Genomic DNA, 22,040 nt, shown 5'->3' with positions numbered 1-22,040 from the left:
GAATGACGATACCGCAACACGATTAACCTAATGTCTGCCCCTGCTAACCAGCAAGTTTGTGCTTCCTGCTGCTGGACCAACCTGGGCCCAACATCATTGCATTTTAAAAAACAGTCATAGCCCTCTAGGCCCTTAACTTGTCTGTAGATACAATTGCCAGGATAGTGCTGGTACCACCCATATGGCAGCTGTGTGCAGATCATGTTGATATCTCTGCAGCTCCACATAAGCCTCAGCTGCATTCCAGTTCTTAATAGAAGAGACAGGTTTCTGATGGTAATAATATTTGTATTATACAGCTGTTATATTCCAGGAATACAATCATATTACATTTTCAGGGGTTTGTTGACCATCACAGTTTGGTCAGTTTGTAGTTGGATTACATTGTAAACCCACAGCAGCCTTCTATACTCCCCCCCCCCCCCCCCCCAGCAGCCTCTGGATTGTCTTTTTCTACTGTTACCTTGCATGTTAACACTAAAGTCTTTAGACTTTTGCAGTTGGGCTACCTATCTGAATGGATGGGAGTACTTTTTTGCCCTAAGTTGCTTAGTATGTAAAAAAAGTATTCATACATGCACTTATTGAGGGGTTCTCGATCCATTTGTGTTTATGATCAGTTAGCTTAAACGGGTTTTAGTTTTAAAGCGAAGAAGGCAGTGGGTACTGACACCCCAGGCACATTATATACCGTGAAATGCAGTCTATATTTACAAAACCAGCACATTATATGCAGTGAGATGCAGTGAGTACTGATGCCAGATATTCAGGCATGCCCTTGCACTATTGCACATTGGCACTGAAACATGACATTGGTTTGTTTGCCAGCTATGCAGTCTCATAATCTTCAACAAAACATCTTCAACATACATATTATTAGTCTTCATTTCTGCAGTGCCTTCAGTTTGTAATATCTTCCAAGCCCTGCCTATATCTTTGCCTTGATTGGTCAGTTTAACTGTCTGTCAAGAGAGCTGTGCTCTGATTGGAGAAGCCACAAGAAGAAAGCTCCTATCAGGCCACAGCTGATTAAAACAGAACTGAAGCTTGCAGGAATGCAAGAAGATTTCCCCGATGTTCCAGAGCGCAGAAACAGTGAGTTTTTTTAAGGTGCCAAGCAGATTTGAGGGGCTTAGCCTCCCCTAGCCTTATTAAAAATCTGCCTTTGATTGGAAGGATGCGTTGCAACACTACCAGGAGGGCACTTGACTTTATAACATCTAAGAACCCAAGGCGCTCTAACTCCTTATTTGTCCAGGTTTGCCAATAACACTAAAGCTGCAGCAAGTTGCAACTGCAATTTGACTGAACAGGTTGGATCACACATTAAAGGTGGCCATACGCAGGCTGCTAAAAGATGCAAACTGCAGCTTATCTGCCTGTGTATTGGGCCCTCAGATGGGCCTGCCAGATCAATATCTGTTTGAAAATTAGGCAGATGTTGTTCAGGCAGGTTTAAAAATCCTGTTGGGGTGAGGGCCACATTAACGAGCTGGGTGAGCATATGCAAGGTGAGGTCGCCAAATAAGCGCATCTTTCAGTGTATGTCCAGCTTTTAGTGTGCCTCAGTATGATTTGATCAGATTTACACTACTGAGAGTCAAGGTGCCCATACACTGAAAGATCAACTCATTTGGCAAAGTCACCAAACAATATTGGATGGATCCATTCATTCGGCCCTTGAGCCAAACAATCGGATCAAATTGCAGGGATAGAAGGTCGACATCTATGCACCAATGTACTCCTGGTCCCGAGTGGGATTTTTAAACCTGCTTGATTCAGAAAGATATCTGTTGGGTATGCTCAACTGAGAGCCACATACATGAGCTCATAAACAGCCAGCTCAGATTGTCGGAAGCTTTTATCGGCCTGTGCATAGACACCTTTAGTCCCACTGCAATGAGGCCAAAAGACTTTAATGCCAGGAACATTGTTCATACTGCTGGCTCATAGCAATTGCGTGCAGTTGTCGCTTGGAACATGGACTGCCATGCGGGTCTGGGAGTAAGAATTGGGCCTGGCATTTCAAGTACACAGAGGCCCAAATAATCCCCTACAGGCACAATATGACTATGCCATATTATAGCAGCCCCTCTGGTAAAATCTACAGATTGCTAGTCCAAGCCTGCTGCCTTGCCATAACAGCAACCGCAGAGCAGTTTCAATTTCAGTTAGAGGGGAGACAAGACCCTCCATCACCTTTACCGTATGAGGGAGGTATCAAGGTTACATTCTACCTTGGGAGAGTATATACACATGCAAATATAGCTATGGGAAGCTGCTTATTGAGTGCTACATTGGGGTGGGGACAGTGGGATCTGTATGTAGCCCAACGACAGCTGTAAGGGCCACACAGATGGGACACTTCTGGCAGCGTTTGCTCTTGTAATTTAGCAGAATGATGCTGAAGTTGTGTGAAGTACGTCACGTCTCTCTCACAGCGCACACACGCACTGCTCACTGAAGGGCACATCCGAGCCCCTTTTTTGCCTGCCCCATATTGTAGGGAGGTGACATTGCTACATGTCCTCGCACCTCCTCCTCTCGGCTGCTTCTCTTACGGTCTCTGCGGCCTGAGGCAGCTCTGTAAAGCTGAAGGAGGAGGCTGCCCAGCGCTGAGCCCACAGCAGAGGGAAGAAGGGAGGGGGATTCCCTGGTGAGTGCAGCAGGTCTCTGGCAGTGAGGCAACAGCCGGATCATTGAGAGACAGGGGCCCAGGTTATGTGAGAGGCACTGAGAAAGAGGCCCATGGGAAGTCCCAGGCAGATTCCTAGCTAGTGACAGTCCAATACTGAAAGGCTACAAGTCGAGAAAACATGAGGCCGGGTAAGGGTCCGTATAGCGAGTCAGGCAGGATCCAGCATAGGAGCTAGGCATGAGCAAGAGACGCCGAGCCCTGTACGCGATGAAGCGGGGGCAATTGGGGGCACTAACAGACCGGCCCACTCATAATACGGTCCGGACACGGATTTCGGGCTTAGTGGAAGGTTAGAAGGAAACTCGAGGCCTCTGTGCGAGGAATAGAAGCGCTCCATTAATTAGACACTGCTTCCGTTAATTAACAGGAATGGGGGCGCAAAAAAGTAGAGAAAAGCGCAAAGCTGTATTTGCCATGATTGCAGCTTAGCGCTGCAAACAGTACTCTCACTTCTTTAAACCTGATGGGCATGTTTTCACCAAAAACAAAAAAAAAGTTTGTATAAGGGCACCTCTGTTTATCATATGTGCCTGGGATGGCATCCCAATATAGTCATGTGGCTGGGATGAACCAAATCCAGGATTTGACTAAATCCCAGCACCTTTTCAAGGATTTGGACAAATCCTGTTTAGCCAACAGTATACTGGGAAAATGAACCTATTTCTTATTTACAGATGATGCAATTTTTGGATTTTTCTCAAATTTTTGTACCCTTGTTATAGTCTAAATGGGTCTAAAGAAAAGTTTTATGAAAAAGGGCATGGAACCCAAAGTTCAAGTGCCAGAAACATCTGTGCTATAGTAGGTATAGAAGGGATGTGTGGAATATGGGTGTTTAAAGAACAATACCTTGGTATAAGCTTCCCATTTCTGTAGGAAAGGCACTAAGATGATGGATTCTCAAGGTGGTCATACATGGGTTGATAAAATCTCAAGGTGGTCATACATGGGTTGATATAAAGTGCTGACTAAGGGAGGTGGCTGATGAAAAGATTAGTGGCACAACGTAAATCTTCACTTCCGCAGGTGACTAATCTCCCCGAAATGACATCCCACTGGCAATAATGTAAATCGCCTGTGGGATGGCTTATGCGCCGCTTCGGTTTTCCGAAGTCGCCTGAAGTTTCCTTGTGAGGCAACTTAGGAAAACCGAAGCAACATGTATGCCACCCCACCAGCAATTTGCAGTCTTGCTAGCGGGATTGCATTTTGAGGAGATTAGTCACCTGCTGTAGCAAAGTTTTAACGCGGGCGACTAATCTTGCCGTCTGCCACTTTCCGTATTGGCACATGAGAGGAGATTAGTTGGCTGCAGTAGATGCTTTCCCACTGGCAATAATGTAAATTGCCACTGGGAAAACATTTGTGGTGCTTAGTTATTTCAAAGTCGCCTGTAGTTTCCTCGCAAGACAATTTAGGGAAAACCAAGTGCCGGATATGTTTTCCCATTGGTGATTTACATTATTGTCAGTGGAAAAGCATTTGCAGGAGATTAGTCCCTGCGGTAGCGAAGGTTTATTGTGGATGACTAATCTCCTTGTGTGCCAGTACCCTAGGCCTCTTCAGGATTAGTCAACAGCTTATTGCTGAGCGTAAGGGGGTCTTTATGACAGCTTGTGTGACCAATATCTGTCCTAAAATTTGCTGGATATCTTTTAGATATCCTATTGGACAAGAACCAAATCATTCCTCTCCTGATGGATTTCCTCAAGTACACAGTATGATCTGATTTGTTCAGAGTGATTTGGCCCAGTGTGTGGGTACCAAATCAGGGCAAAAATCTACTCATTAGGTGAACGCAGTTGCAGTGTATTACCAGATTGAAAGGTCTGTGTTGCAAGTATATTACAGTAGGGATTGCAGAGGGAGCTGTATTTCCCTAGTAGAAATGCTTGTGGCTGAAGGGTAACATTGAGTTAAAGTGGCCACACATGGGCACGGGTCCTTCAGAAGGATTTGGCAGCTTATCTGCCTGTGTATGGGCACCCCGACGGGTTTGATTTTCCATTCAATCAGAGACCACTTCTGCATCGTTGATGCGGTCAATGATCCAACGGCGCCTATGCCTGCCTTTGTAATTTTATTATTTGGCCCTAGGGCCACAAAATGACCCGTTTCTTGACGGTTTTCAGCCACATGAATAGAAAACAGTGTGAAGCTGGCCATATACGATTAGAGCTGCTCAAAAGCAGATCTTTGCCTTGGCTACTACATTCTGAGCTTAATTGGGCTGATCCAATCTTTTGGCCCCTGGACCAACGGTCTGATAATAATTTTTGCCTGTTGAAAGAGGACCGCATAATGCACTGATGTCAAAGAGGGCCCATACATAATCAGATAAGCTGCCAACTCAGACTGAATGGGCCAAATCTGCAGTTTAAATCTGTCAGAGTGTATGGCCAGCTTTAAACACTATTTGTACTTAATGCAGGGGTGGGTAAACTACGGCCCGCGGGCCACATCCGGCCCCTTGGCCTTTTTAATCTGGCCCGCCGCCGACGCCAAGTCTCATCACGCGAGACTTGGTGTCATTGGCGGGCCGGAATTAAAGAGACGAAGGGGGCGTAACGCTGGCCTGGCCCTGCCCGCCCTGGCTTGGTCCGGCCCGGGGGTGAGTAAATGTGGCCCGTGAGCCAAAAAGTTTGCCCACCCCTGACTTAATGTCACTGGTGTGCTGTCCGTGTGTTCAGTGAAAGCCATGAGTTATTGGTGTTGCAAGCGTAATAACAGACACAAAGTTTAATCCAGGTTGAGTAACAGCAAGCCAGTAAATGCTTATTGGTGGCTGTGGCTTACAAAAACTGGAGACTACTTTGCACATATTAATACCATAGGGATCATCGTGCAACCCAAGGCAGACAGGACACACATACTCCCTGATATTTCATGTTATCTGGCCTACAAAAAATAATTACAGCACCTTGATATGTGGGAACAGTATCAAGACTGTTGTTCTCTGTGTTCTGGAACAAGCACCATCTGGCAGCATTTGCTTTTATAACAAAAAGTAAGATCATGGGTCGGTAATTGTATATAGGACCAATTAACAAGGAACATGTAATTTTGCAGTTTAGATGTCAGTGAGGTGTATCTCAAGATCACTGACAGCTGGGTAAAAGATATATAGGTTGTTAGGACGGCAGAGGTCAAGCTGAAGTACCTGCACAGAGCGAACATGACTGTGCTTGTGGTATTTTACATATGTGTGGATGACAGCAATGCAAATAATGTAGTTGCTAACTGACCCTAATTTCATTGGACAGTCTTGATTGTTCCAACATAGCAGTTTAAATGTATTAAGATCAGAAGCTAACTGCTATTACGGATTCTTTTGCATGTAAAAAGTATTGAGAGCCTAATGTCCAAGGGCCTAGCACAGTAGGGTTCCGTTTCCCTATACCCATTAGGGAAGGCCTCTTGTGATAGGCTTCATTTTGCCTGTCTAGCAACAAGTCCTTCAGTGTTTCTCTTTTTGCTTTTGGGAACTGTAAATTACATAGATGTACAATACTGTATATCAATAAAAAAACCTACACAAATCCAGTTGAGCCATAGCTTTACGATTGTAAAAGCATTGCAGCATTCCCCTTTTCACCCATCCTCATTAATAGACTTTAGTAAGATTGTGGAGTAATTTACTGTAGTCTAACTAGTAATCAGGGGTTCTTAACATATTACCTAAAAATGGGGCCTTTGCTGTTTAACATAAAATGAAATGAGGTCCATACCTGATTCTAAACAAATGATTGAGTCCTGAAGGTGATCCCCTGAGAAAAACCTGCTTACAGTGTATGAGAATCAATGTGATCACATTCAGGACTTACATCCAGTATGGTTGACTGCAGGTTTGCTCAAACCAGAGCAGTTGAGGCTCAATGGGAACAAATAATAAGATATTTCACCAAAGGATGAAGGGTGTGAAGGAGCCATTTCACATTTTCACCTGGGCTGTGACTTGTGAATGGATAGAGGCTACCTATTAAGAAATAGTTATTGTATTTATTGGTGTTTGAGGTCATGGGCATCACATTTTACATTATGGCCAGTGATTTGTTGGGATTCTCTAAAATCATCATGTGTATTAGTGTGTGTTTATGTGTTGGGCTAGTGCTGATTACAGTGAATGGCTTATAGGAAAGTTCTTGGGTCTTCCTTGCAAATGAAAAACTGCAGGGTACTATGTTAGTTGTGAGGACGGGTAGATTGGTCTGTATTGATTTGTTCTTGGTGTAAGGTATAGTCAAGGGCTTCTTGCTTTGTCGTAAACTAATATAACATTTCATTAAGATTACAAATCAAGTCTTGCAACTGCAATATGCCATTGCACTCTAACCTTTTTTGGCTTATGGACATTGACCTTTGTGTGAAGAATGTTATGTGACCGGTTAGATGAGCAAAAAAGACAGCATATTGGGCATTCTGTAAACATCTAAACTCTCTGGGGCACTGTTTTAAAGCAAAAATACCCCAGAGAATAACATTTCAGGAAACTGCTGGAGACATATATTTTATTACAAAAGGCATCATTTGGGAATTTCTGACACATTTTGTTCACAGCTCTTTGTCAGTGCCCAAATTACCACGGAAAACATTAACCATTCAAAACTTTTGTAGAGTTAGCCAAACCCAAAAATAATGAAACTGGTGCAGATAGAATAGTGTATTCCTTGTAACTATGACCTATTCATATAAAGGGTGCTGCCTGTACTGAGGGGTTTACAGTATAATGGGTGTTAACTGCACTGAATGGCTTCTATTCTGCATGCGCCTCAATCATGGAGCTGCAATATAATAGGGCCTACTGTGTGGTGGGCTCTTCCTAAAGGGCCTGATGGGAAGGAGTCTAATTTACCAGGAACCTTGTTTGCAAAGGAAATTGAATATGCTTTAAATGAGCATAGGGTTAACAAAATGGATAAACAATAACTTTGTTGCATAGCTCAATTGGCAGAATATGGGGTTTTGGTGTCATTTTTTTTCCTGCTATTATATTTAAGTGTTTTTTGGGGGGGGGGGGCATAAACATTAAGCCCTGTATTGTTAGTTTTGCAATGTGTCTTGATTGTTGCCATCAGGAGCATAACAATAATGACCAAAAGTGGTATCTGGGGCCTCATTGATGTCCTGGTTGTGCCCAGTTCCTGCATGTGTATGTGCAAAAATGCTAATATTGCATAAGCTTTGGGGGTGCCCTGAAAACATTATGCTGAGGTAACGTCTTGTAACCACACTAGTTGCCACAGCACAGTGTGTGTCAGACACCGGTATTAACATGACAACTTTGTGGTCATTATGATTAGCATAGCCTAATTATTAGCTGTCTGCCCCACAGTTCTCCCATATATGTTGTTACTTATTTGAGTGAGTCCTTCTGCAACAATTGCGTTTATCTTGAGCTTTAAAAGCATGTATCTCGACCTGTGGCCCTTCAACCCCCCGAAAGTTGAGGGGCTGCTGGGGGGCGCAGGTAGTGTGCCTGCCGAAAGACCAGGAGCCATTTTATTGGCACCTAATCCCACACTAGGTTTCTGTGGCTGCCGAAGTCTCGCTGTCACACATTCCCTAAAGGGTTCCGGATGGCAGTGCGAGGCACTAGGCTGCGGGTTGGGGGGGTGGGGTCACTTTGCCACTTACGGTTGGCATCGATGCCCTTTGCTATAGGGTACCCCTGTGTGTGTGTGGGTCGTATAACATCTGTGCAATTGCGCTGTGCTTATTGGCTCTTCGGAGCCCCAGGCTTTATAACCGGCATCATTAGTTTCGCGGGCAGGCGGAGTAGTTTCGCTGTCGGGATGTATAGTTGCACTGTATGTATATAGTGTGTCACACAGAGATGCCCTGTCCTTCTCCTCCCTCCCTGTGTCTCCCTGGGATGGATATGTATGTGTGTGCGCTTCTCTCCCCCGGCCCCGGCCTGGCACGTCGGGAGTTGTAGTTCCCCTTTGGACTCGCCCCCATTGGCGACAGTGGTGGGCGGCGCGGTGCCCGGACTACACTTCCCGTCACGCCCCGCGCGGCCTGGCTCGCTGCTCTCGCTCGCTAGCTGCCAGTGTCTCCGCCGAACCTTCTTCTTCTTCTTGTCCGGGCGCACGGATAGCAGCGGGCACTGAGCTTTCCCTGAGGCAGTTGCCGGTGGCCACAAGCCCTTTGCGCCTGGAGTTCAATCCCGAAACAGGTGCGTCTCTTTTCCCAACCTCTCTTTGCCCCTCTCCCCCTCCTCTTCCTCTCCCCCGGGTGTCCCCGACGCTCCGGACATTTAAACCCCCCCACCGGGCTGCCCATCAAACGGCCTCCCACTCCATGCGGGGCAGGGCGCCTAAGCCCATGTATGGGGTCGCGGAAGGGGACCCAGCTGATCGCCATCTCGTACCACTACGTCTCGTAAGCCCCGTTGGGCAAAGGCAAAACATTTGGGGTGTAACCTCACCGGGTTAGGGTGAGAGGGCGTGGGTTGCCCTAGTAACAGGCGGGGGTGTTAGCCTGGCGGCGGGCCCCACACGGACTGTCTATTTACCTGTACATCAGTAGCCGGGGCTGTCCCACCAGGTATTGAACCCCTTCTCTTCCGTACGGCTGTTCCGTTGGGGTGCGACGTGCCGCAGGAGTTGAGCGACCCCCACGAGCTACGATCGGAGATCGCTCAACTTGTGCGGTGTGCTGCGGGAGGGGGGTGAGCCGAGCTGCACCTCTCCCCTCCTGCCCCGGACTGCTGTGGGTGGGACGCGACCTCCCGTGCGGCTGTCGCGATAGTGGCGAATCCATTCAGCACCACAGCCTGTCTAGAGGCAGGTAGGATAGCGATCAGCGTACGGGACACATTGTAGTTGCACTCTGACATATATGGTAGGTATATACGGTGCAACTGGCGCGTCTGTGGGGATGAAGTAAGTGCGTACGGGAATGTACTATGTGTGTTTGTTTGTGTTAATAGAAGTACTTCTGTAGCACAAATGGAATTTTAAATGTGGATTTTGCTGCTTACTTAGTAGCCAATTTTACACCTACTAAGTCTGTCATTTATGTTCATAAACTAATTCTTTTTGTGTCCATATAAGAGAATGGGCATAGATACCTATGTAGGGGCAGAAGATTATAGAAAGGATCATCATGGACACTGCAGAAGGGTAAGAAATATTTATAATGCTTGCCAGGGATGATGAGTTGGAGAAGTATTTGGAAGGCCCTCCAGCTGTTGCTGAACTACAGATCACCTCCTCTTCTGGTAGCTAGTCTGGTAAATACCTAGATTTGCAGTCTAGTGTCAGCTGGAGGACCACAGGTTACACATACCTGGATCTAATTATTTAAATTGTTATTTTCTTGGTTCAGGTTTATATACTGTACCCACATCTTTTTCAGTTTCATGAAAAAAGAGCTGGACTCATCCCCCATCAAGCACTTTGACACCCAAGAAATTGTTATTGTATATACCATCTCTTATCAATAATTATATGATGATAATGGCAGTGGTACATGTTTCAAGGCAAACATCACCCTAGAAATGCTTGCTGAAGTGCTTTCAGGATATTATAAGAAAGGCAATTGCATATTTTGCTGCCCTTCGGGATGCCTCAAATGTGCTGCATTCCGAATGCCCCAAAGGGCATTGTGTGCTTTAACCCTAAGAAAGTGTGGTAGATACCAATGCTACTTAAGTAGAAGGGATGGTAGACAACATTGCATAGTTTCTCAGCAGAAGTTCTAGGTAGCTAATCTTGTAAATAAAAGATGTGCCACAAGGTTTTTTTTCAGACCATTACCTGACTATGGGCTTGATAGGCTGCTGTGTTTGATATCATCATTTTGATATAATTCAGCCCATGAACATGGTATGTCAACTTATGGGACAAATACACAACAGAGCAGGTACAAGCAGTGTGTAAACCCCTGTAAGGTTATTGTATAAGTTTCTACATTTCGGCCCTTAGTCAGGCACATGACGTAGGCCTAACGCAATATATTCACAGGATTTTTCCCCCCCTTGTTGTGCCAGTATTTGTTACAGTTATGGTAGGACTGTGCAGAACCATTTGTATACTGAGTGCTAAGCAAAAATATTTTTGAGAGGACATGGAGTGCTGTTTGCCTTGAAAAGGAATGTGTCAACTAATTGGCCCAATTGGACAGCAGTGTGTACTATGTAATAAGAGTTGGATAGCATTGGTAAACCAGATTGACAGTTTATAACTGTTGTTAAAGTCAAAAGTTTTTCATATATTCATATTTTTGTGGGCTAAATTTATGGTCAGTAAGATACTGAGATGCTTCTGGCTTCAGGGCGAGAAGAGCTCACAGTTAGATTCTCTGAGTATCGCATGGAGGGTCTTGCTCTGACCCATGTTAAGGACAAATGTTTTGTCTATCTGGATATACTAGAACTGTATGTATGCTGCAGACATTGGGGTAAGATATATACCTGGCATGTCATTTTGGCCAAATCAGCACAGTTCATCTGTAAATTGTGATTTAGTGAGTTTATTAGGGGTAGCTGATATGTGATACTCATGAATGAGGATCCTGGAAGTTCTAATATAGGAACTCTTCAGCAACAATATGCTGTACTATGACCAAAACAAGGTACTGGCATAATAGGGTGGCATATAAATAGCTTAAATATTCTCATTATGAGTACCATGAGTACAGCTTTGTTATGAGCTAGGTTCTCAAGCAAAGGTAAGAACATATAGACTAGTTATAGTTTTGATAAGATTCTTGAGCAAATGATAACTTGGTTAAGGGGTTGGATCTAAAGGTTGCCATACACATTACAATTATGATCTTCGCTCGTACTCTCCACTAACGTTCAGGGCTGAATCGTCAGATATGAAGATAGAAACAATAGGAATTCTAACCCTATCTAACAAATCATCCCTAAACGCTTGCTTTTGTTGGGGCACCTTCAACGGTGCCCAATCAGAATTTTCTGTCTCAACCGATTGACTAGACAACCGATGTCCAAGGCTTTTGCAATATTGGCGACCTCGTCAATCCACCATACACGTTTTGTATGATAATATCGGTACATCTGTGGCCAGCTTAACCCTCCTAGTGGTTAATGTAGGGTGACCAAATCACTTGAAAATTTAGGGACATATCTAAAAAATGCATGTTGCGGGTCTGCACTGATTGCATTTACATTTAATTGCAATCAGTGCAGCCCTTCTAGCTGGATTTTCTTAGTATGTCCCTGAATTTTCAAGTGATCTAGTTACCCTAGGTTAATGGCCTTCCTTCTGGCTAAATCTAGTCACACAAGGACTATATTCACTAAATCAAACGGCACCATTAGTCCATTTATTGAGTTACTCTGGAGGTGTGGCCTCATCATAATTTAGGTTATACATAAACACTTAACATGTGGATGGGGGTCTCTCACCAACATGATCTACATGAACAAGTCCAATGAAACCTCATCCATGTGGTAGTGTTCAAATTGCATGTTTGGACGTACCACAAACTTCAGTTTAGTTGCTGTACAAGCATGGCTGTCTTAAGATCTACATAGGTTTCTCTCAATGCCACGTGAGTATACTGTGTCCGAGCACTGTTGCAAAATATCTGCATTTGTCTTATAGTGAGCTTGAGGAAATGTAAATCTCCTCGAAATGCAGAAAAATGCACTCAAATCTAACAATTATTTCTCTTTAAAAAAGGCAATGTCCTATCATCTGCTGTCCTCAGATTTCTATCTTGGATTGAGTTCTGTAAGGGCCCTGTATAAAAGGTTAAAACATGAAAATAGAAACTTAATTGCATCTTAATTTACTGGACCAACTACAAAACCTGACCATATGGCATCTAGTGTAATCTATAATACATTGTTTCTAGGGGGGCTAGGGTTGTGCAACACAGACATTACTATTTGATATTGGCAAATTTAGCCTGGGACCTAGTGTTTATTTGCTACCATTTACATGTAGCATGAAGTAAGTAACCTCTCTGATAGTTGGCCCTGATGCTTCTCTGTACATAAGGAGTGACCTGGAGTTTCCTGTTCCTGTGGCTTTCCGACCTTAAAAAGTAGACTGTTGGGTAGCTTGTTTCAGCTAGTGCAAGTTTTCTGTTGTGTGGAACAGTAATAGTTAAATGTAGAACATGAGAGGAGTGAGCGTAATTCTGTGTGCTTTTACATCATTGCAGCCCAAGCTTCATGTTTCCAGCACCCCTTGTCAGGCCAGCTTTTTTAGTTTTAGGACAGCTGTAAGGCCATACGTTGCTCAGAAATCATCACAAGAAGATGCATGCAGAAGAAACTGGTGACATTTAAGAGTGTCGCACGGTTGTTTAGATCTGGTAGCAGTTGGGAGGGTGTCTTGAAGTTGTCTTCTGATGCATGACTGCACCTTTGGCAAGGACGTCACTGAGCAGGCATAACTGTTATTGCTGTGATACATTTGTTTTTTACAGATTAGTTCTTACACAGTTAAAAACATGATGATCTCTTTAGCTATCACCCAAAGACTGCAAGCTTTTTGCACATTCCTTCTGTATAGGAACATTATATTTGTCTACAGCTAAGTTGCCTATCCTATTTTTCTTCTTTTTATATATGTAGCAAAAAGACTGTGGCTCTACCACCCATGTTAGTGTCACTGTAAAGCAATTAATGATATGCAGGAAATTTGCTCTGCCTCTCTTAAGTATTCAATGCAACAATAGGATTAATCATATGGGATACCCAAACATACTGCATTAAGTTAGAAACTGTTCTGCCTCCAAATGGTCAAAAGTACAGTAATCTAAAAAAGGCACAAGTTTGTTTCTTTACTGCCAGTAAATTTGTGAATGGGCTTCGACATAGCAGAGTGCCCTGTCTTCTACAGCTTACAACATCAAGTATCTGGAGATGTTGGAAGCTGCAGTTGTAGAGCATCTTGAAAGCAACAGAATCAGATTGTACATCTCTGGTTTACATAGCTTTTATTCTGAGGTTTGATCCTTCACTGAAAGCGGCTGGCAGTTGAAAGCTTGTATCCCAACTTGCTAAGTTTACCCATCAAAGTTTGTTTTCTTATGTTTGACTGTCTTATAGAGTATTTCTTTATAGTGGAGGACTAGTAAATAAGATAAAATAGCGTTGCTGAGGTTAGAAGCCTCACAGTAAGCTCACTTTGACATCAGTATGTACAACAACTGAATTCTGGGTATATTTAAAGAATACCATGTGCTACAATGATTTGTGTGAAAATAGGAAAATCTGCTTTCAGTTTATGAGCAGTAGGTGGTGCCGAAGCTGTGTTGTGTCAGTAAGATAAGGAGGGAGGAGAGCAGGCGTATCTTCAGCCCAGGAAAAAGTAAGATCGTACAAGGGAGAAGATAGCTGGAGACGTTTACAGTGCTTGCTCTGGTGTTTTTCGGCTCCAGTCTTCTTTTACCTTACCAGCACCAAAAGGCTTACACCAAAGTCCTGAAGCACATGCACGCTGTATTAAAATCTGAGGCATTCAGCCTGTGGTAGCAGATAAATTGTTGACCAGCACAAAGCATTGGGCGGTGATTACTTATTTGGGCCCTACAAAGAATAAGATTACAATTTTTAGTTGTTCATTTGATACAAATCAAATATATTTATATTCTAAAAATGAAAATATAATGTTTCATATGTATCAGCAAATATTTTAGTCCTGTTTCTGTCTACAATAGATATGAAATATACTTTTTTGGGAGCTTCTTGTAAACATGTAAGTTGCACAAAAGTGTATAATGCAGGAAAACGTTATAATGGAGCAATGTGATCTTCCAAAACCTGCCAAAACCTGAATATGAAAATATCAAATTTGCTGAAAAATGGGAAAATCAACCTAGTAAGGTTCTATATTATAACATTACCATAACAGATTTATTTGGTCTAAATCTATGCAAACTTTTCAAAAAGTCATTTTTAAAATGCTGTCTTCACTGCCAAAAAGATTCAATCATACTATAATTTCTTTGGTTTTCAGAACATAATTGTAGGTAAACAAATTAGGAGGACTTAGGTTCTGCTGTTAAAATAGCAGGGTAAATCCTAAATGGCTTATGTCAGAAGAAAACAAATATGGTATGGTACTGTATTTTAAGCAGTAATTGGAAGTCCCATGCTCTCTAATTAGAGGTCTGTAACAACTGAACTCTTTTAGTAGGTCTGTAATCGAACAGGACCGATCACTTAGAGTTTTGACCAGTTAAAAAATGACTGGACAGTGAGTGCATGTTCCCTTTGTATTAAACCAAAAACATCCTGTGTAACTTTAGTAGCATACTGCAGTTCTGGTAACCCATGTTTTCCATGTTTGACAGTAAAACAGTTGACTTGGTGTTGGTGATGAGTGGAATCTATTTTTTGCATTGTAATTAGCATCAGGAATACTGAATGACCCACTGTTCTGTTTTGGGTGATGGAGTAGGAAGGTATTTACAAGATCAATCCCTTTTGGAGTAAGATGAATGGGCTTACCATATTTCCAACTTCTGAATCCATAAAATGTATATTAAACAGAACATTTAGAAAATGGTGTTACTATGGCAGCATTTTATGTTCCTTTTTAAGGATTTAAGTGTTCTCATCTAATCAACAAAAAATGTTTTTTTTGAAAAATGGAACTGCTTATTTGTTTGTCAAATATTTATTCATTATTACCTATTATTCTTCCATTTGGTGGTGTTAGACGAGGGGGACTGCCATAATGCATAATGCACAGTAGCGTCCAGTTTGCTTTGAAGTACCCAGAACTCTGTAGCTGAACTGTGAGCAACACTTTAAGACTTAGTTTAAAATAGCAGCTCTAAAGGACATATACCATAGCATGTTTATGTGATCCAACACATCCTACAAAGTTGTAGAGCCTGCCTGAAACCTTCTTGGTAGACCCTTTATTTATATTTCTTCTACTATAATGAATCTTTGTTTAGTTTGTTTTGACCAGTTTCCACAATGTTACAGTATGCCAGTCTTTTCCTGGTGCAAAAATATCCATAGCCCCATTGGTAACAGAGTTTGAAGGCAATTTTTCTTATGCAATTATTACCTTCAGTTATAATATGTCACTAATTTTCAGCAGTGGATCATATTGGCTTTTCCCAGCATGTTTTACACTTAAAGTCTAGTATTTATGCAAATACATCTCTTGAGTGATTGGTATGTATTCTGTTTGCCACCAGGTAAATCTCCTATAGAACACAGAAGACACAACCAGAAGATCTGTGGTCACCTCTCATAGCTTCTTGGGCGTGAGCGCCTGCCATGCTATCGGCCGCCCCGCTTTACAGCGGTGTGCACAACTGGACCAGTGTGGACCGTGTGCGCATGTGCGGCATTAACGAGGACAGGTAACATCCCTTATTAAATCTAAAAATATAAGTACATAAATGAGTAAGGTATATGTAATTAAATACAACTAATAGGAGTGGTGCTGCACCTTTTAATAATTCTAGGTTTGCAGTGGCATGAGCTGAGTACTTATAAACTGAATGAAGTCCAGTTACTCAGCCAACACCCACTATAATTCTCTGCCTTGCCCTTGGACAGGAGAACATCACTATCTGATGAGGAGTCTAAAACCAGCTGTTCCCAGCACCGGGGGTCTGAAGATCATTGTGTAAACAGCTTCTTATCCAAGGTGAGTTTGCAGAAACCTTGTCAATTAGTATTGGATAGAAAGACCACTTTGTAAGTAATTTGTGGGGTTAAGCACAGCCTGCCTACTTTGTCAGTGGATGAACTATGCAGTTAAATGCTTCTATTTGTATTTTGAAATAAAACATTTGCCATTTCATGTTTTAGGCTAATGTCTCATGGAGTGAGATAGTTGCGCGTGATAGATCTCTCCTACTGGGGGGGGTGACTAACCATTCTAGAATGCCTTTCCACCGGCAACAATAGGATTTGCCGGTGAAAAGGCCTACGCATTTCTTTGGTTTTCCGAAGTTGCACAAAGTTGCTTGCAGGAGGAAACGTTGTGCGTCTTTGGAAAGCCGAAGCAATGGGTAGGCCTTTCCACCGGTGACCCCTATTGTTGCTGGTGGAAAGGCGTTTTAAAGCAGTTAGTTGTCTGAGGTAGCAGAGATCTATCCTCCTGCAGGCAACTTTTGCGTGACTTCAGAAAATGAAGTGATGCAAAGGGATTTCCACCGGCCACTCCTGTTGTTGTCGGCTGAAAGTCATTTCAGAGCGGTTAGTCTCCCACTATAGCAGAGATTCTTTTGCCTAATAACAAAAACATAATTCTAAGCAACTTTGCAATAAACATTCTTTACAAATTTGCAATTTTATTTACTTATTTGTATATATAATTGCTATTAGAAGTATTGTTTGCTAGTCCTTTTCTATTCTTTGCCCTGGTGGCTCTGGCATTTGAAATGTGTCCTTTAACTACTGGATGGACACTGTTTTATATTTCTTAAATGTAGTCACTGACTTTTTTTTGTTTTTTTTTTACATAAGGTAACTGACTCTGGTGCCTGGTGACTCTAGCATTTGAAATGTGTCCTTTAACTACTGGATGGACACTGTTTTATATTTCTTAAATGTAGTCACTGACTTTTTTTTGTTTTTTTTTTTACATAAGGTGGAGTTCACGTCAGGAGCCAAACAAAGTGATGCTCTGATGCTTCAGGAAGATGGGGGTGCAGTGGAAACTGGGCAGAGACTAGAGGAGAAGCCCCCAGATTCTATATTAACTTCAGGAGACACAGTGGTACCCAAGGTCCATGATAATACGTTGCCATCAGACAGCAAGCAAGTTACCAACATGTTGGATATCTCCATCCAAGCAACTTCAACTCCAGACAGTAAAAGAACAGAGTCTGCTAGGGCTCCTGTTCCAGAGAAATCTTCTTTGCCTGCTGATGCAGATCATTCTGGGCTGCAAAAAAATGTTCTGGCTGCTGGCTTACAATCAGTAGGTCAGCAAATGGAGGCTTCACACACTGTTGTCTCTTCTAGTTTTGGCACTCTGACTCCTTTTGCTATGAGTAGAATATGTTTTTCTACCACTCAGGTCCCAAATGTGCAGAAACTTCCGCTGTCCTTTACACCTGGAGCAGTCCTATCCCCAAGCCAACCCTTGGTTTACATCCCCCCTCCAAACTGTGGGCAACCTCTTGGTGTAGCTACCTTACCAACTACATTTGGAGTAACGTCAACATTGACTCTTCCCATGCTGCCACCCTGCCTGCAGGAAAGATGCCTACCTAGCATTATAGCACCTACAGAACTGCATGCACATACTTTTACTTCTCCTTTGGGGAGGCCGTTAACCACTGATCCAAAAGTGACTTCAACAGAGTTAAATAAGTCAGCCAGCACAACAGCTTCCATTTCTGCCACTGACCGCCATAGCATTACCACAGCTGTAGACGGTTCATCCATCTGCACTGATCCTACTTCTACATCGATATCAACTTTACAGACTTTATCTTCCCATTCCTCCCATCCAGTGGTAAGTGTAAACCCTGTTACCCTTGCCCCTTACAGCAGAACATCAACTACACTTGAACAGCAAAATGATAGCGTGTCTTCATCCATTTCCCCATTGAAATCTCCCCCACAGCTTGAGAGGGAGATGATTTCCCCACAGGACACTTGTGAAATGCCTTTAGATTTGTCATCTAAATCACACCGTCATAAACATACCCCATCAAACCAACGAAAAACTCCACCTATGCCAGTGTTAACTCCAGTACACACCAGTGGGAAAGCATTGTTAACCACTGTGTTGTCTAGGTCAGACTGTAACACTCAGCGTCCCACTCCAAACAGCTTTACCAGCAGCAGTGTTAACCAGAGTCTTCGTGCAGCTCCCCCTTTAGTTATGTTTCCAGATTTCTTGAGAAATGGGGACCCTGGATCCTCACAATTATTGGGAGCTACAGGGTCTTGGATCAAAAACTCAGCTGCCCTTATTAGCACTATACCTGGTACATACGTTGGGGTGGCCAACCCAGTGCCTGCCTCTGTGTTGCTGAACAAAGACTCTAACATGAGCCTTAGCACAGACTCCCGACATATGGCCAAACAGGAGCCAATCTCAATCATTGACCAGGGAGAGCCAAAGAACTCAGGGCCATGTGGCAAGAAAGCTAACCAGAACAGTGTTGATGGACAGCAGTCCACAACAAAGAGATACCCTCATGGGCGTGTTCCATCTGTAACTTCTTTATGTACGTCCAAGGACTGGACCTTGGGACATGGGGGTATTCACCCAAAGTGTCCCTTAAATGGGAAGCCCACCAATGCTCAGGTTATGCCAGTCAGTTGGTCTTCATACCATCAGGCTTCATTACTTTCAATTGGTGTATCAACCACAGGAACAATTAATGCAAGTCAAGGTGCTACTCACAGACTTCCCATTTCAGAGTACACTTTATTCCCTAACATTCTTCCAGCTGACACCAATGTAACGCTTCAAAAAACTGGCAATGAAAACCATTCTGATACAAAGCAGATTAATACTGGAGCCTCTGTCCCTGAGCATGAGCAAATTACAAGGGGTGTAGCATGTGAAGCTTTCTCCAAGCCACGTAAATCTAATGCCAAGAAAACACTTGCACCAAAACCAGCAGCAGGGAACTCTGTTCTACATCTTCAGCCATCTGCAACTGAGAGAATTGATACCACTGATAATTTACAAGGGGCAAATAGCAGCATTACTTTAAAAAAGGTTTCTGACAAAAAAAACTGCAAGGATGAAAAGATACGCCCTAAGCTGACCTACAATAGAAAACGTTTTGGAGAAACCAAGCCGAAAAACAAAGTGTTGGCTACCTATATGACTCATGACCAACCAGTTACTCAGCAAAAGGACACTCTTAGTCTTTCATTACTTGATCAAGGTTGCAGTAAAGATACTTCAGAAGCAGACGTATCTCATGATCAACAGTCACCTGCTAAGCAGAACCACAAGAGAGGACATAAAGAAGAAACTCTTCACTGTGTCCAGGAAGTAGACTTGAGTAAAGTTAAAATTGAAAGAGTGGAAGATGATGAGAACTTTGGCCATATTTCTACTTGTAATAACCTTTCCTGGTCACCAGTGGACATACCAGCCATAACCAAAGTCAAGACACGAATTAAGAAAGAGCCTGGTGTACGATGCCGTTCCAAGCGCTTGGAAGAGCTGGCACCATCCAAGCCAAACCAGCAGAAGTCCAAACACAAAATCAAACGAAGGGAAGAAGAGGTTAACAAGACAGAGCAAGATACTTCAAAAAGAAAGGTAAATGTGTGAGAGGGTCATTACAGTATTTTAAGCATTAGCTTAAAGAGTAGAACTTGTACTTTATATGTGATATATCAATACAGGTTGAAGTGCACAGATTTGGATGGCTGTTTTTTTTTTGCAGATTTAGCCAGCAAATCTACTCATCTTTTGTCACTGTATAATGATTTTAATTTGTCTCTCAATTTACTCCCCAAAACAAAAAAGGCATAGATAGGTATGGTTTTGTTCGCTTAGTGTTTTGAGCTGCCATTGAGGACACTTTAACCTTGAAAATGGGCCAAATGGGAGGCCCCTTTTATGTGACTTGGTTGGCAACAGTGTGTAGTAGTTTTACCTGGAATTTTAGCCTATAGCAAGCTAACAGATTACTTCTGATCAGTCAGCTCTAGTGTGACATGTTACTCCAGTCAATTGATTGAATACCCCACAGCTTCCCACGTTTGCCCAGCTTTATAAGAAAATATACCCAATTTATAAGTAGGGTTTCTTTTTTTAAAATGCAGCAAAATTAAAGGGCATGTGCTATGCTGCACATGGAGCCTTATTTATCCCTACACTGCCATTCTGCATAGTCAACTGAGATAAATTGAATTACCACTCTGTGAAATCAAGTCCCAAGTTATCAAGTAATCATGAATAATGGAAGCGATAACTTCCAAGCGTCTCTCAGACACGAAAATACCTTTGTTTTGCTAAACAAGAAAATACAAAACTTTTTTGTTTCCAGAGCATAGGATTGGTCATTTAAATCTCCTTATAATCTATTGTTGGTTAATATATAAACCAATAATTTTGTTTGAAATCATATTTGCATATTCTTAGGGCTCTGGCACACGGGGAAATTAGTCGCCCGTGAGAGGATGCAAATCGGCGATGGGATGGCATACGCAGCGCCTTGAAATCGCGGTGCCGCGTATGCCATCCCACTGGCGATTTTCATTCTCGCCGGTGGGATGGCATTTTGGGGAGATTAGTCGCCTGCGACAAGGGAGCTTTGTTGTGGGCGACTGATCTCCCCGTGCACCACAGCCCTTAGAAAGGCCAGAGCCTAACATCCAAATATATTGCTAAATCTGTAGGATGGTAAAAAAAAGTCAGTATTACTTTATGCAGTAAAGCTGGCTTCTGAGTTGGGAGGGGGTCAAAAAGCATTGGAGGTCAGTTACATTGAATTTGTGGAAGCTTGATTGCTTCAATATATTGAAAACTATAGGACAGTCACTGTATTGATTATGTTTTCACATATCAAGGAATATTTTTTAGTTCTGAACTTTTTATACATTGGATGCCTTTCATCCCTCTATTACCATGTTGCTGTGCTGGGCTCTAGAGAGAAAGAACAGCATCCCTGTCTCCAGAACAGTGTTGTCACAGCCTCCGCAGAACCCTTAGCAGAAGGTATTTAGTCTCTGAGAGGAAAATGATAAGGGTACAATTCATGCAGTAAAGTACATCTTAAATAGTTTTTTTTCTTAGGGTGCCTTATTGCGGTATAAACCAAAAAAGTACAAAAATTATGCATTTTTTCATTTGGAGGAAACTTTTCAACCGCTTTAAAAACTGTCAATTAAAGGACACAAATTTCTCATTATATGGTTTATTTCATAGCACCCAGCTACTAGAAGCAGCTACTTGTCACGGCTACAAAAATAGACAATGCTGATCATTTACTGATAATTGTCTCTATATGTGTTTTAGCAGAGGCAATTCTACTTAGTAGCAGCTACTTGTCACAGCTACTAGAGCGTGTGTCTTCCTCCTTAGTCAGTTTTTGTTTTAGTGTTGATTGTTTTCCAGGAACAGGCAACTGCAGTGGTTTTCTGGACTTGGTGGGTATAGCAGAAGTTTAGTTGGTAGTGGACTGTTTTTGGTTTTTACTGCTCCCATTTGATAGTTGGAGGAGTTAAGGTGGCCATACATGTTAATATCCACTCTTTTGGCGAAATCTTTCTCTCGATATGCCCACCTAAGGTGGATGATATCAAGCTTATTAGGATAGGAGCCATCAGAGCAAGGGCTGCATTAACGAGCCAATGCAGTCTCTGATCCGACACAAAAATCAATCCTGTCCAGTTGACACCTTGAATTTTCAGCCAGTTATAGTTTGGTTAGGCCAGTCAGAGGTTCCTTTACATGGGAAG

At 42.7% G+C, this 22,040-nt stretch overlaps 1 protein-coding gene across 6 annotated transcripts in view; it reads left to right on the top strand.

Annotated features, from left to right (window-relative positions):
- bcorl1 (BCL6 corepressor like 1) overlaps positions 1–22,040 on the top strand; it is a 50,463-nt gene that overhangs the window by 6,056 nt on the left and 22,367 nt on the right. For 2 of the 6 annotated variants that reach the window (XM_012968108.3, XM_012968112.3), the window contains exons 1-4: positions 8,490–8,873; positions 15,839–16,006; positions 16,206–16,296; positions 17,245–19,893. In XM_012968108.3, the coding sequence (XP_012823562.1) occupies positions 15,921–16,006; positions 16,206–16,296; positions 17,245–19,893 (2,826 nt within the window). In that variant the 5' untranslated portion in view covers positions 8,490–8,873; positions 15,839–15,920. 6 annotated transcript variants of the gene reach the window in all.

This window comes from Xenopus tropicalis, chromosome 8, assembly GCF_000004195.4.
Source record: "Xenopus tropicalis strain Nigerian chromosome 8, UCB_Xtro_10.0, whole genome shotgun sequence".
Lineage (NCBI taxonomy): Eukaryota > Metazoa > Chordata > Amphibia > Anura > Pipidae > Xenopus > Xenopus tropicalis.
The sequence above is the reverse complement of the archived record's forward strand: the minus strand, read 5'-3'. Positions and strand labels throughout refer to the sequence as shown.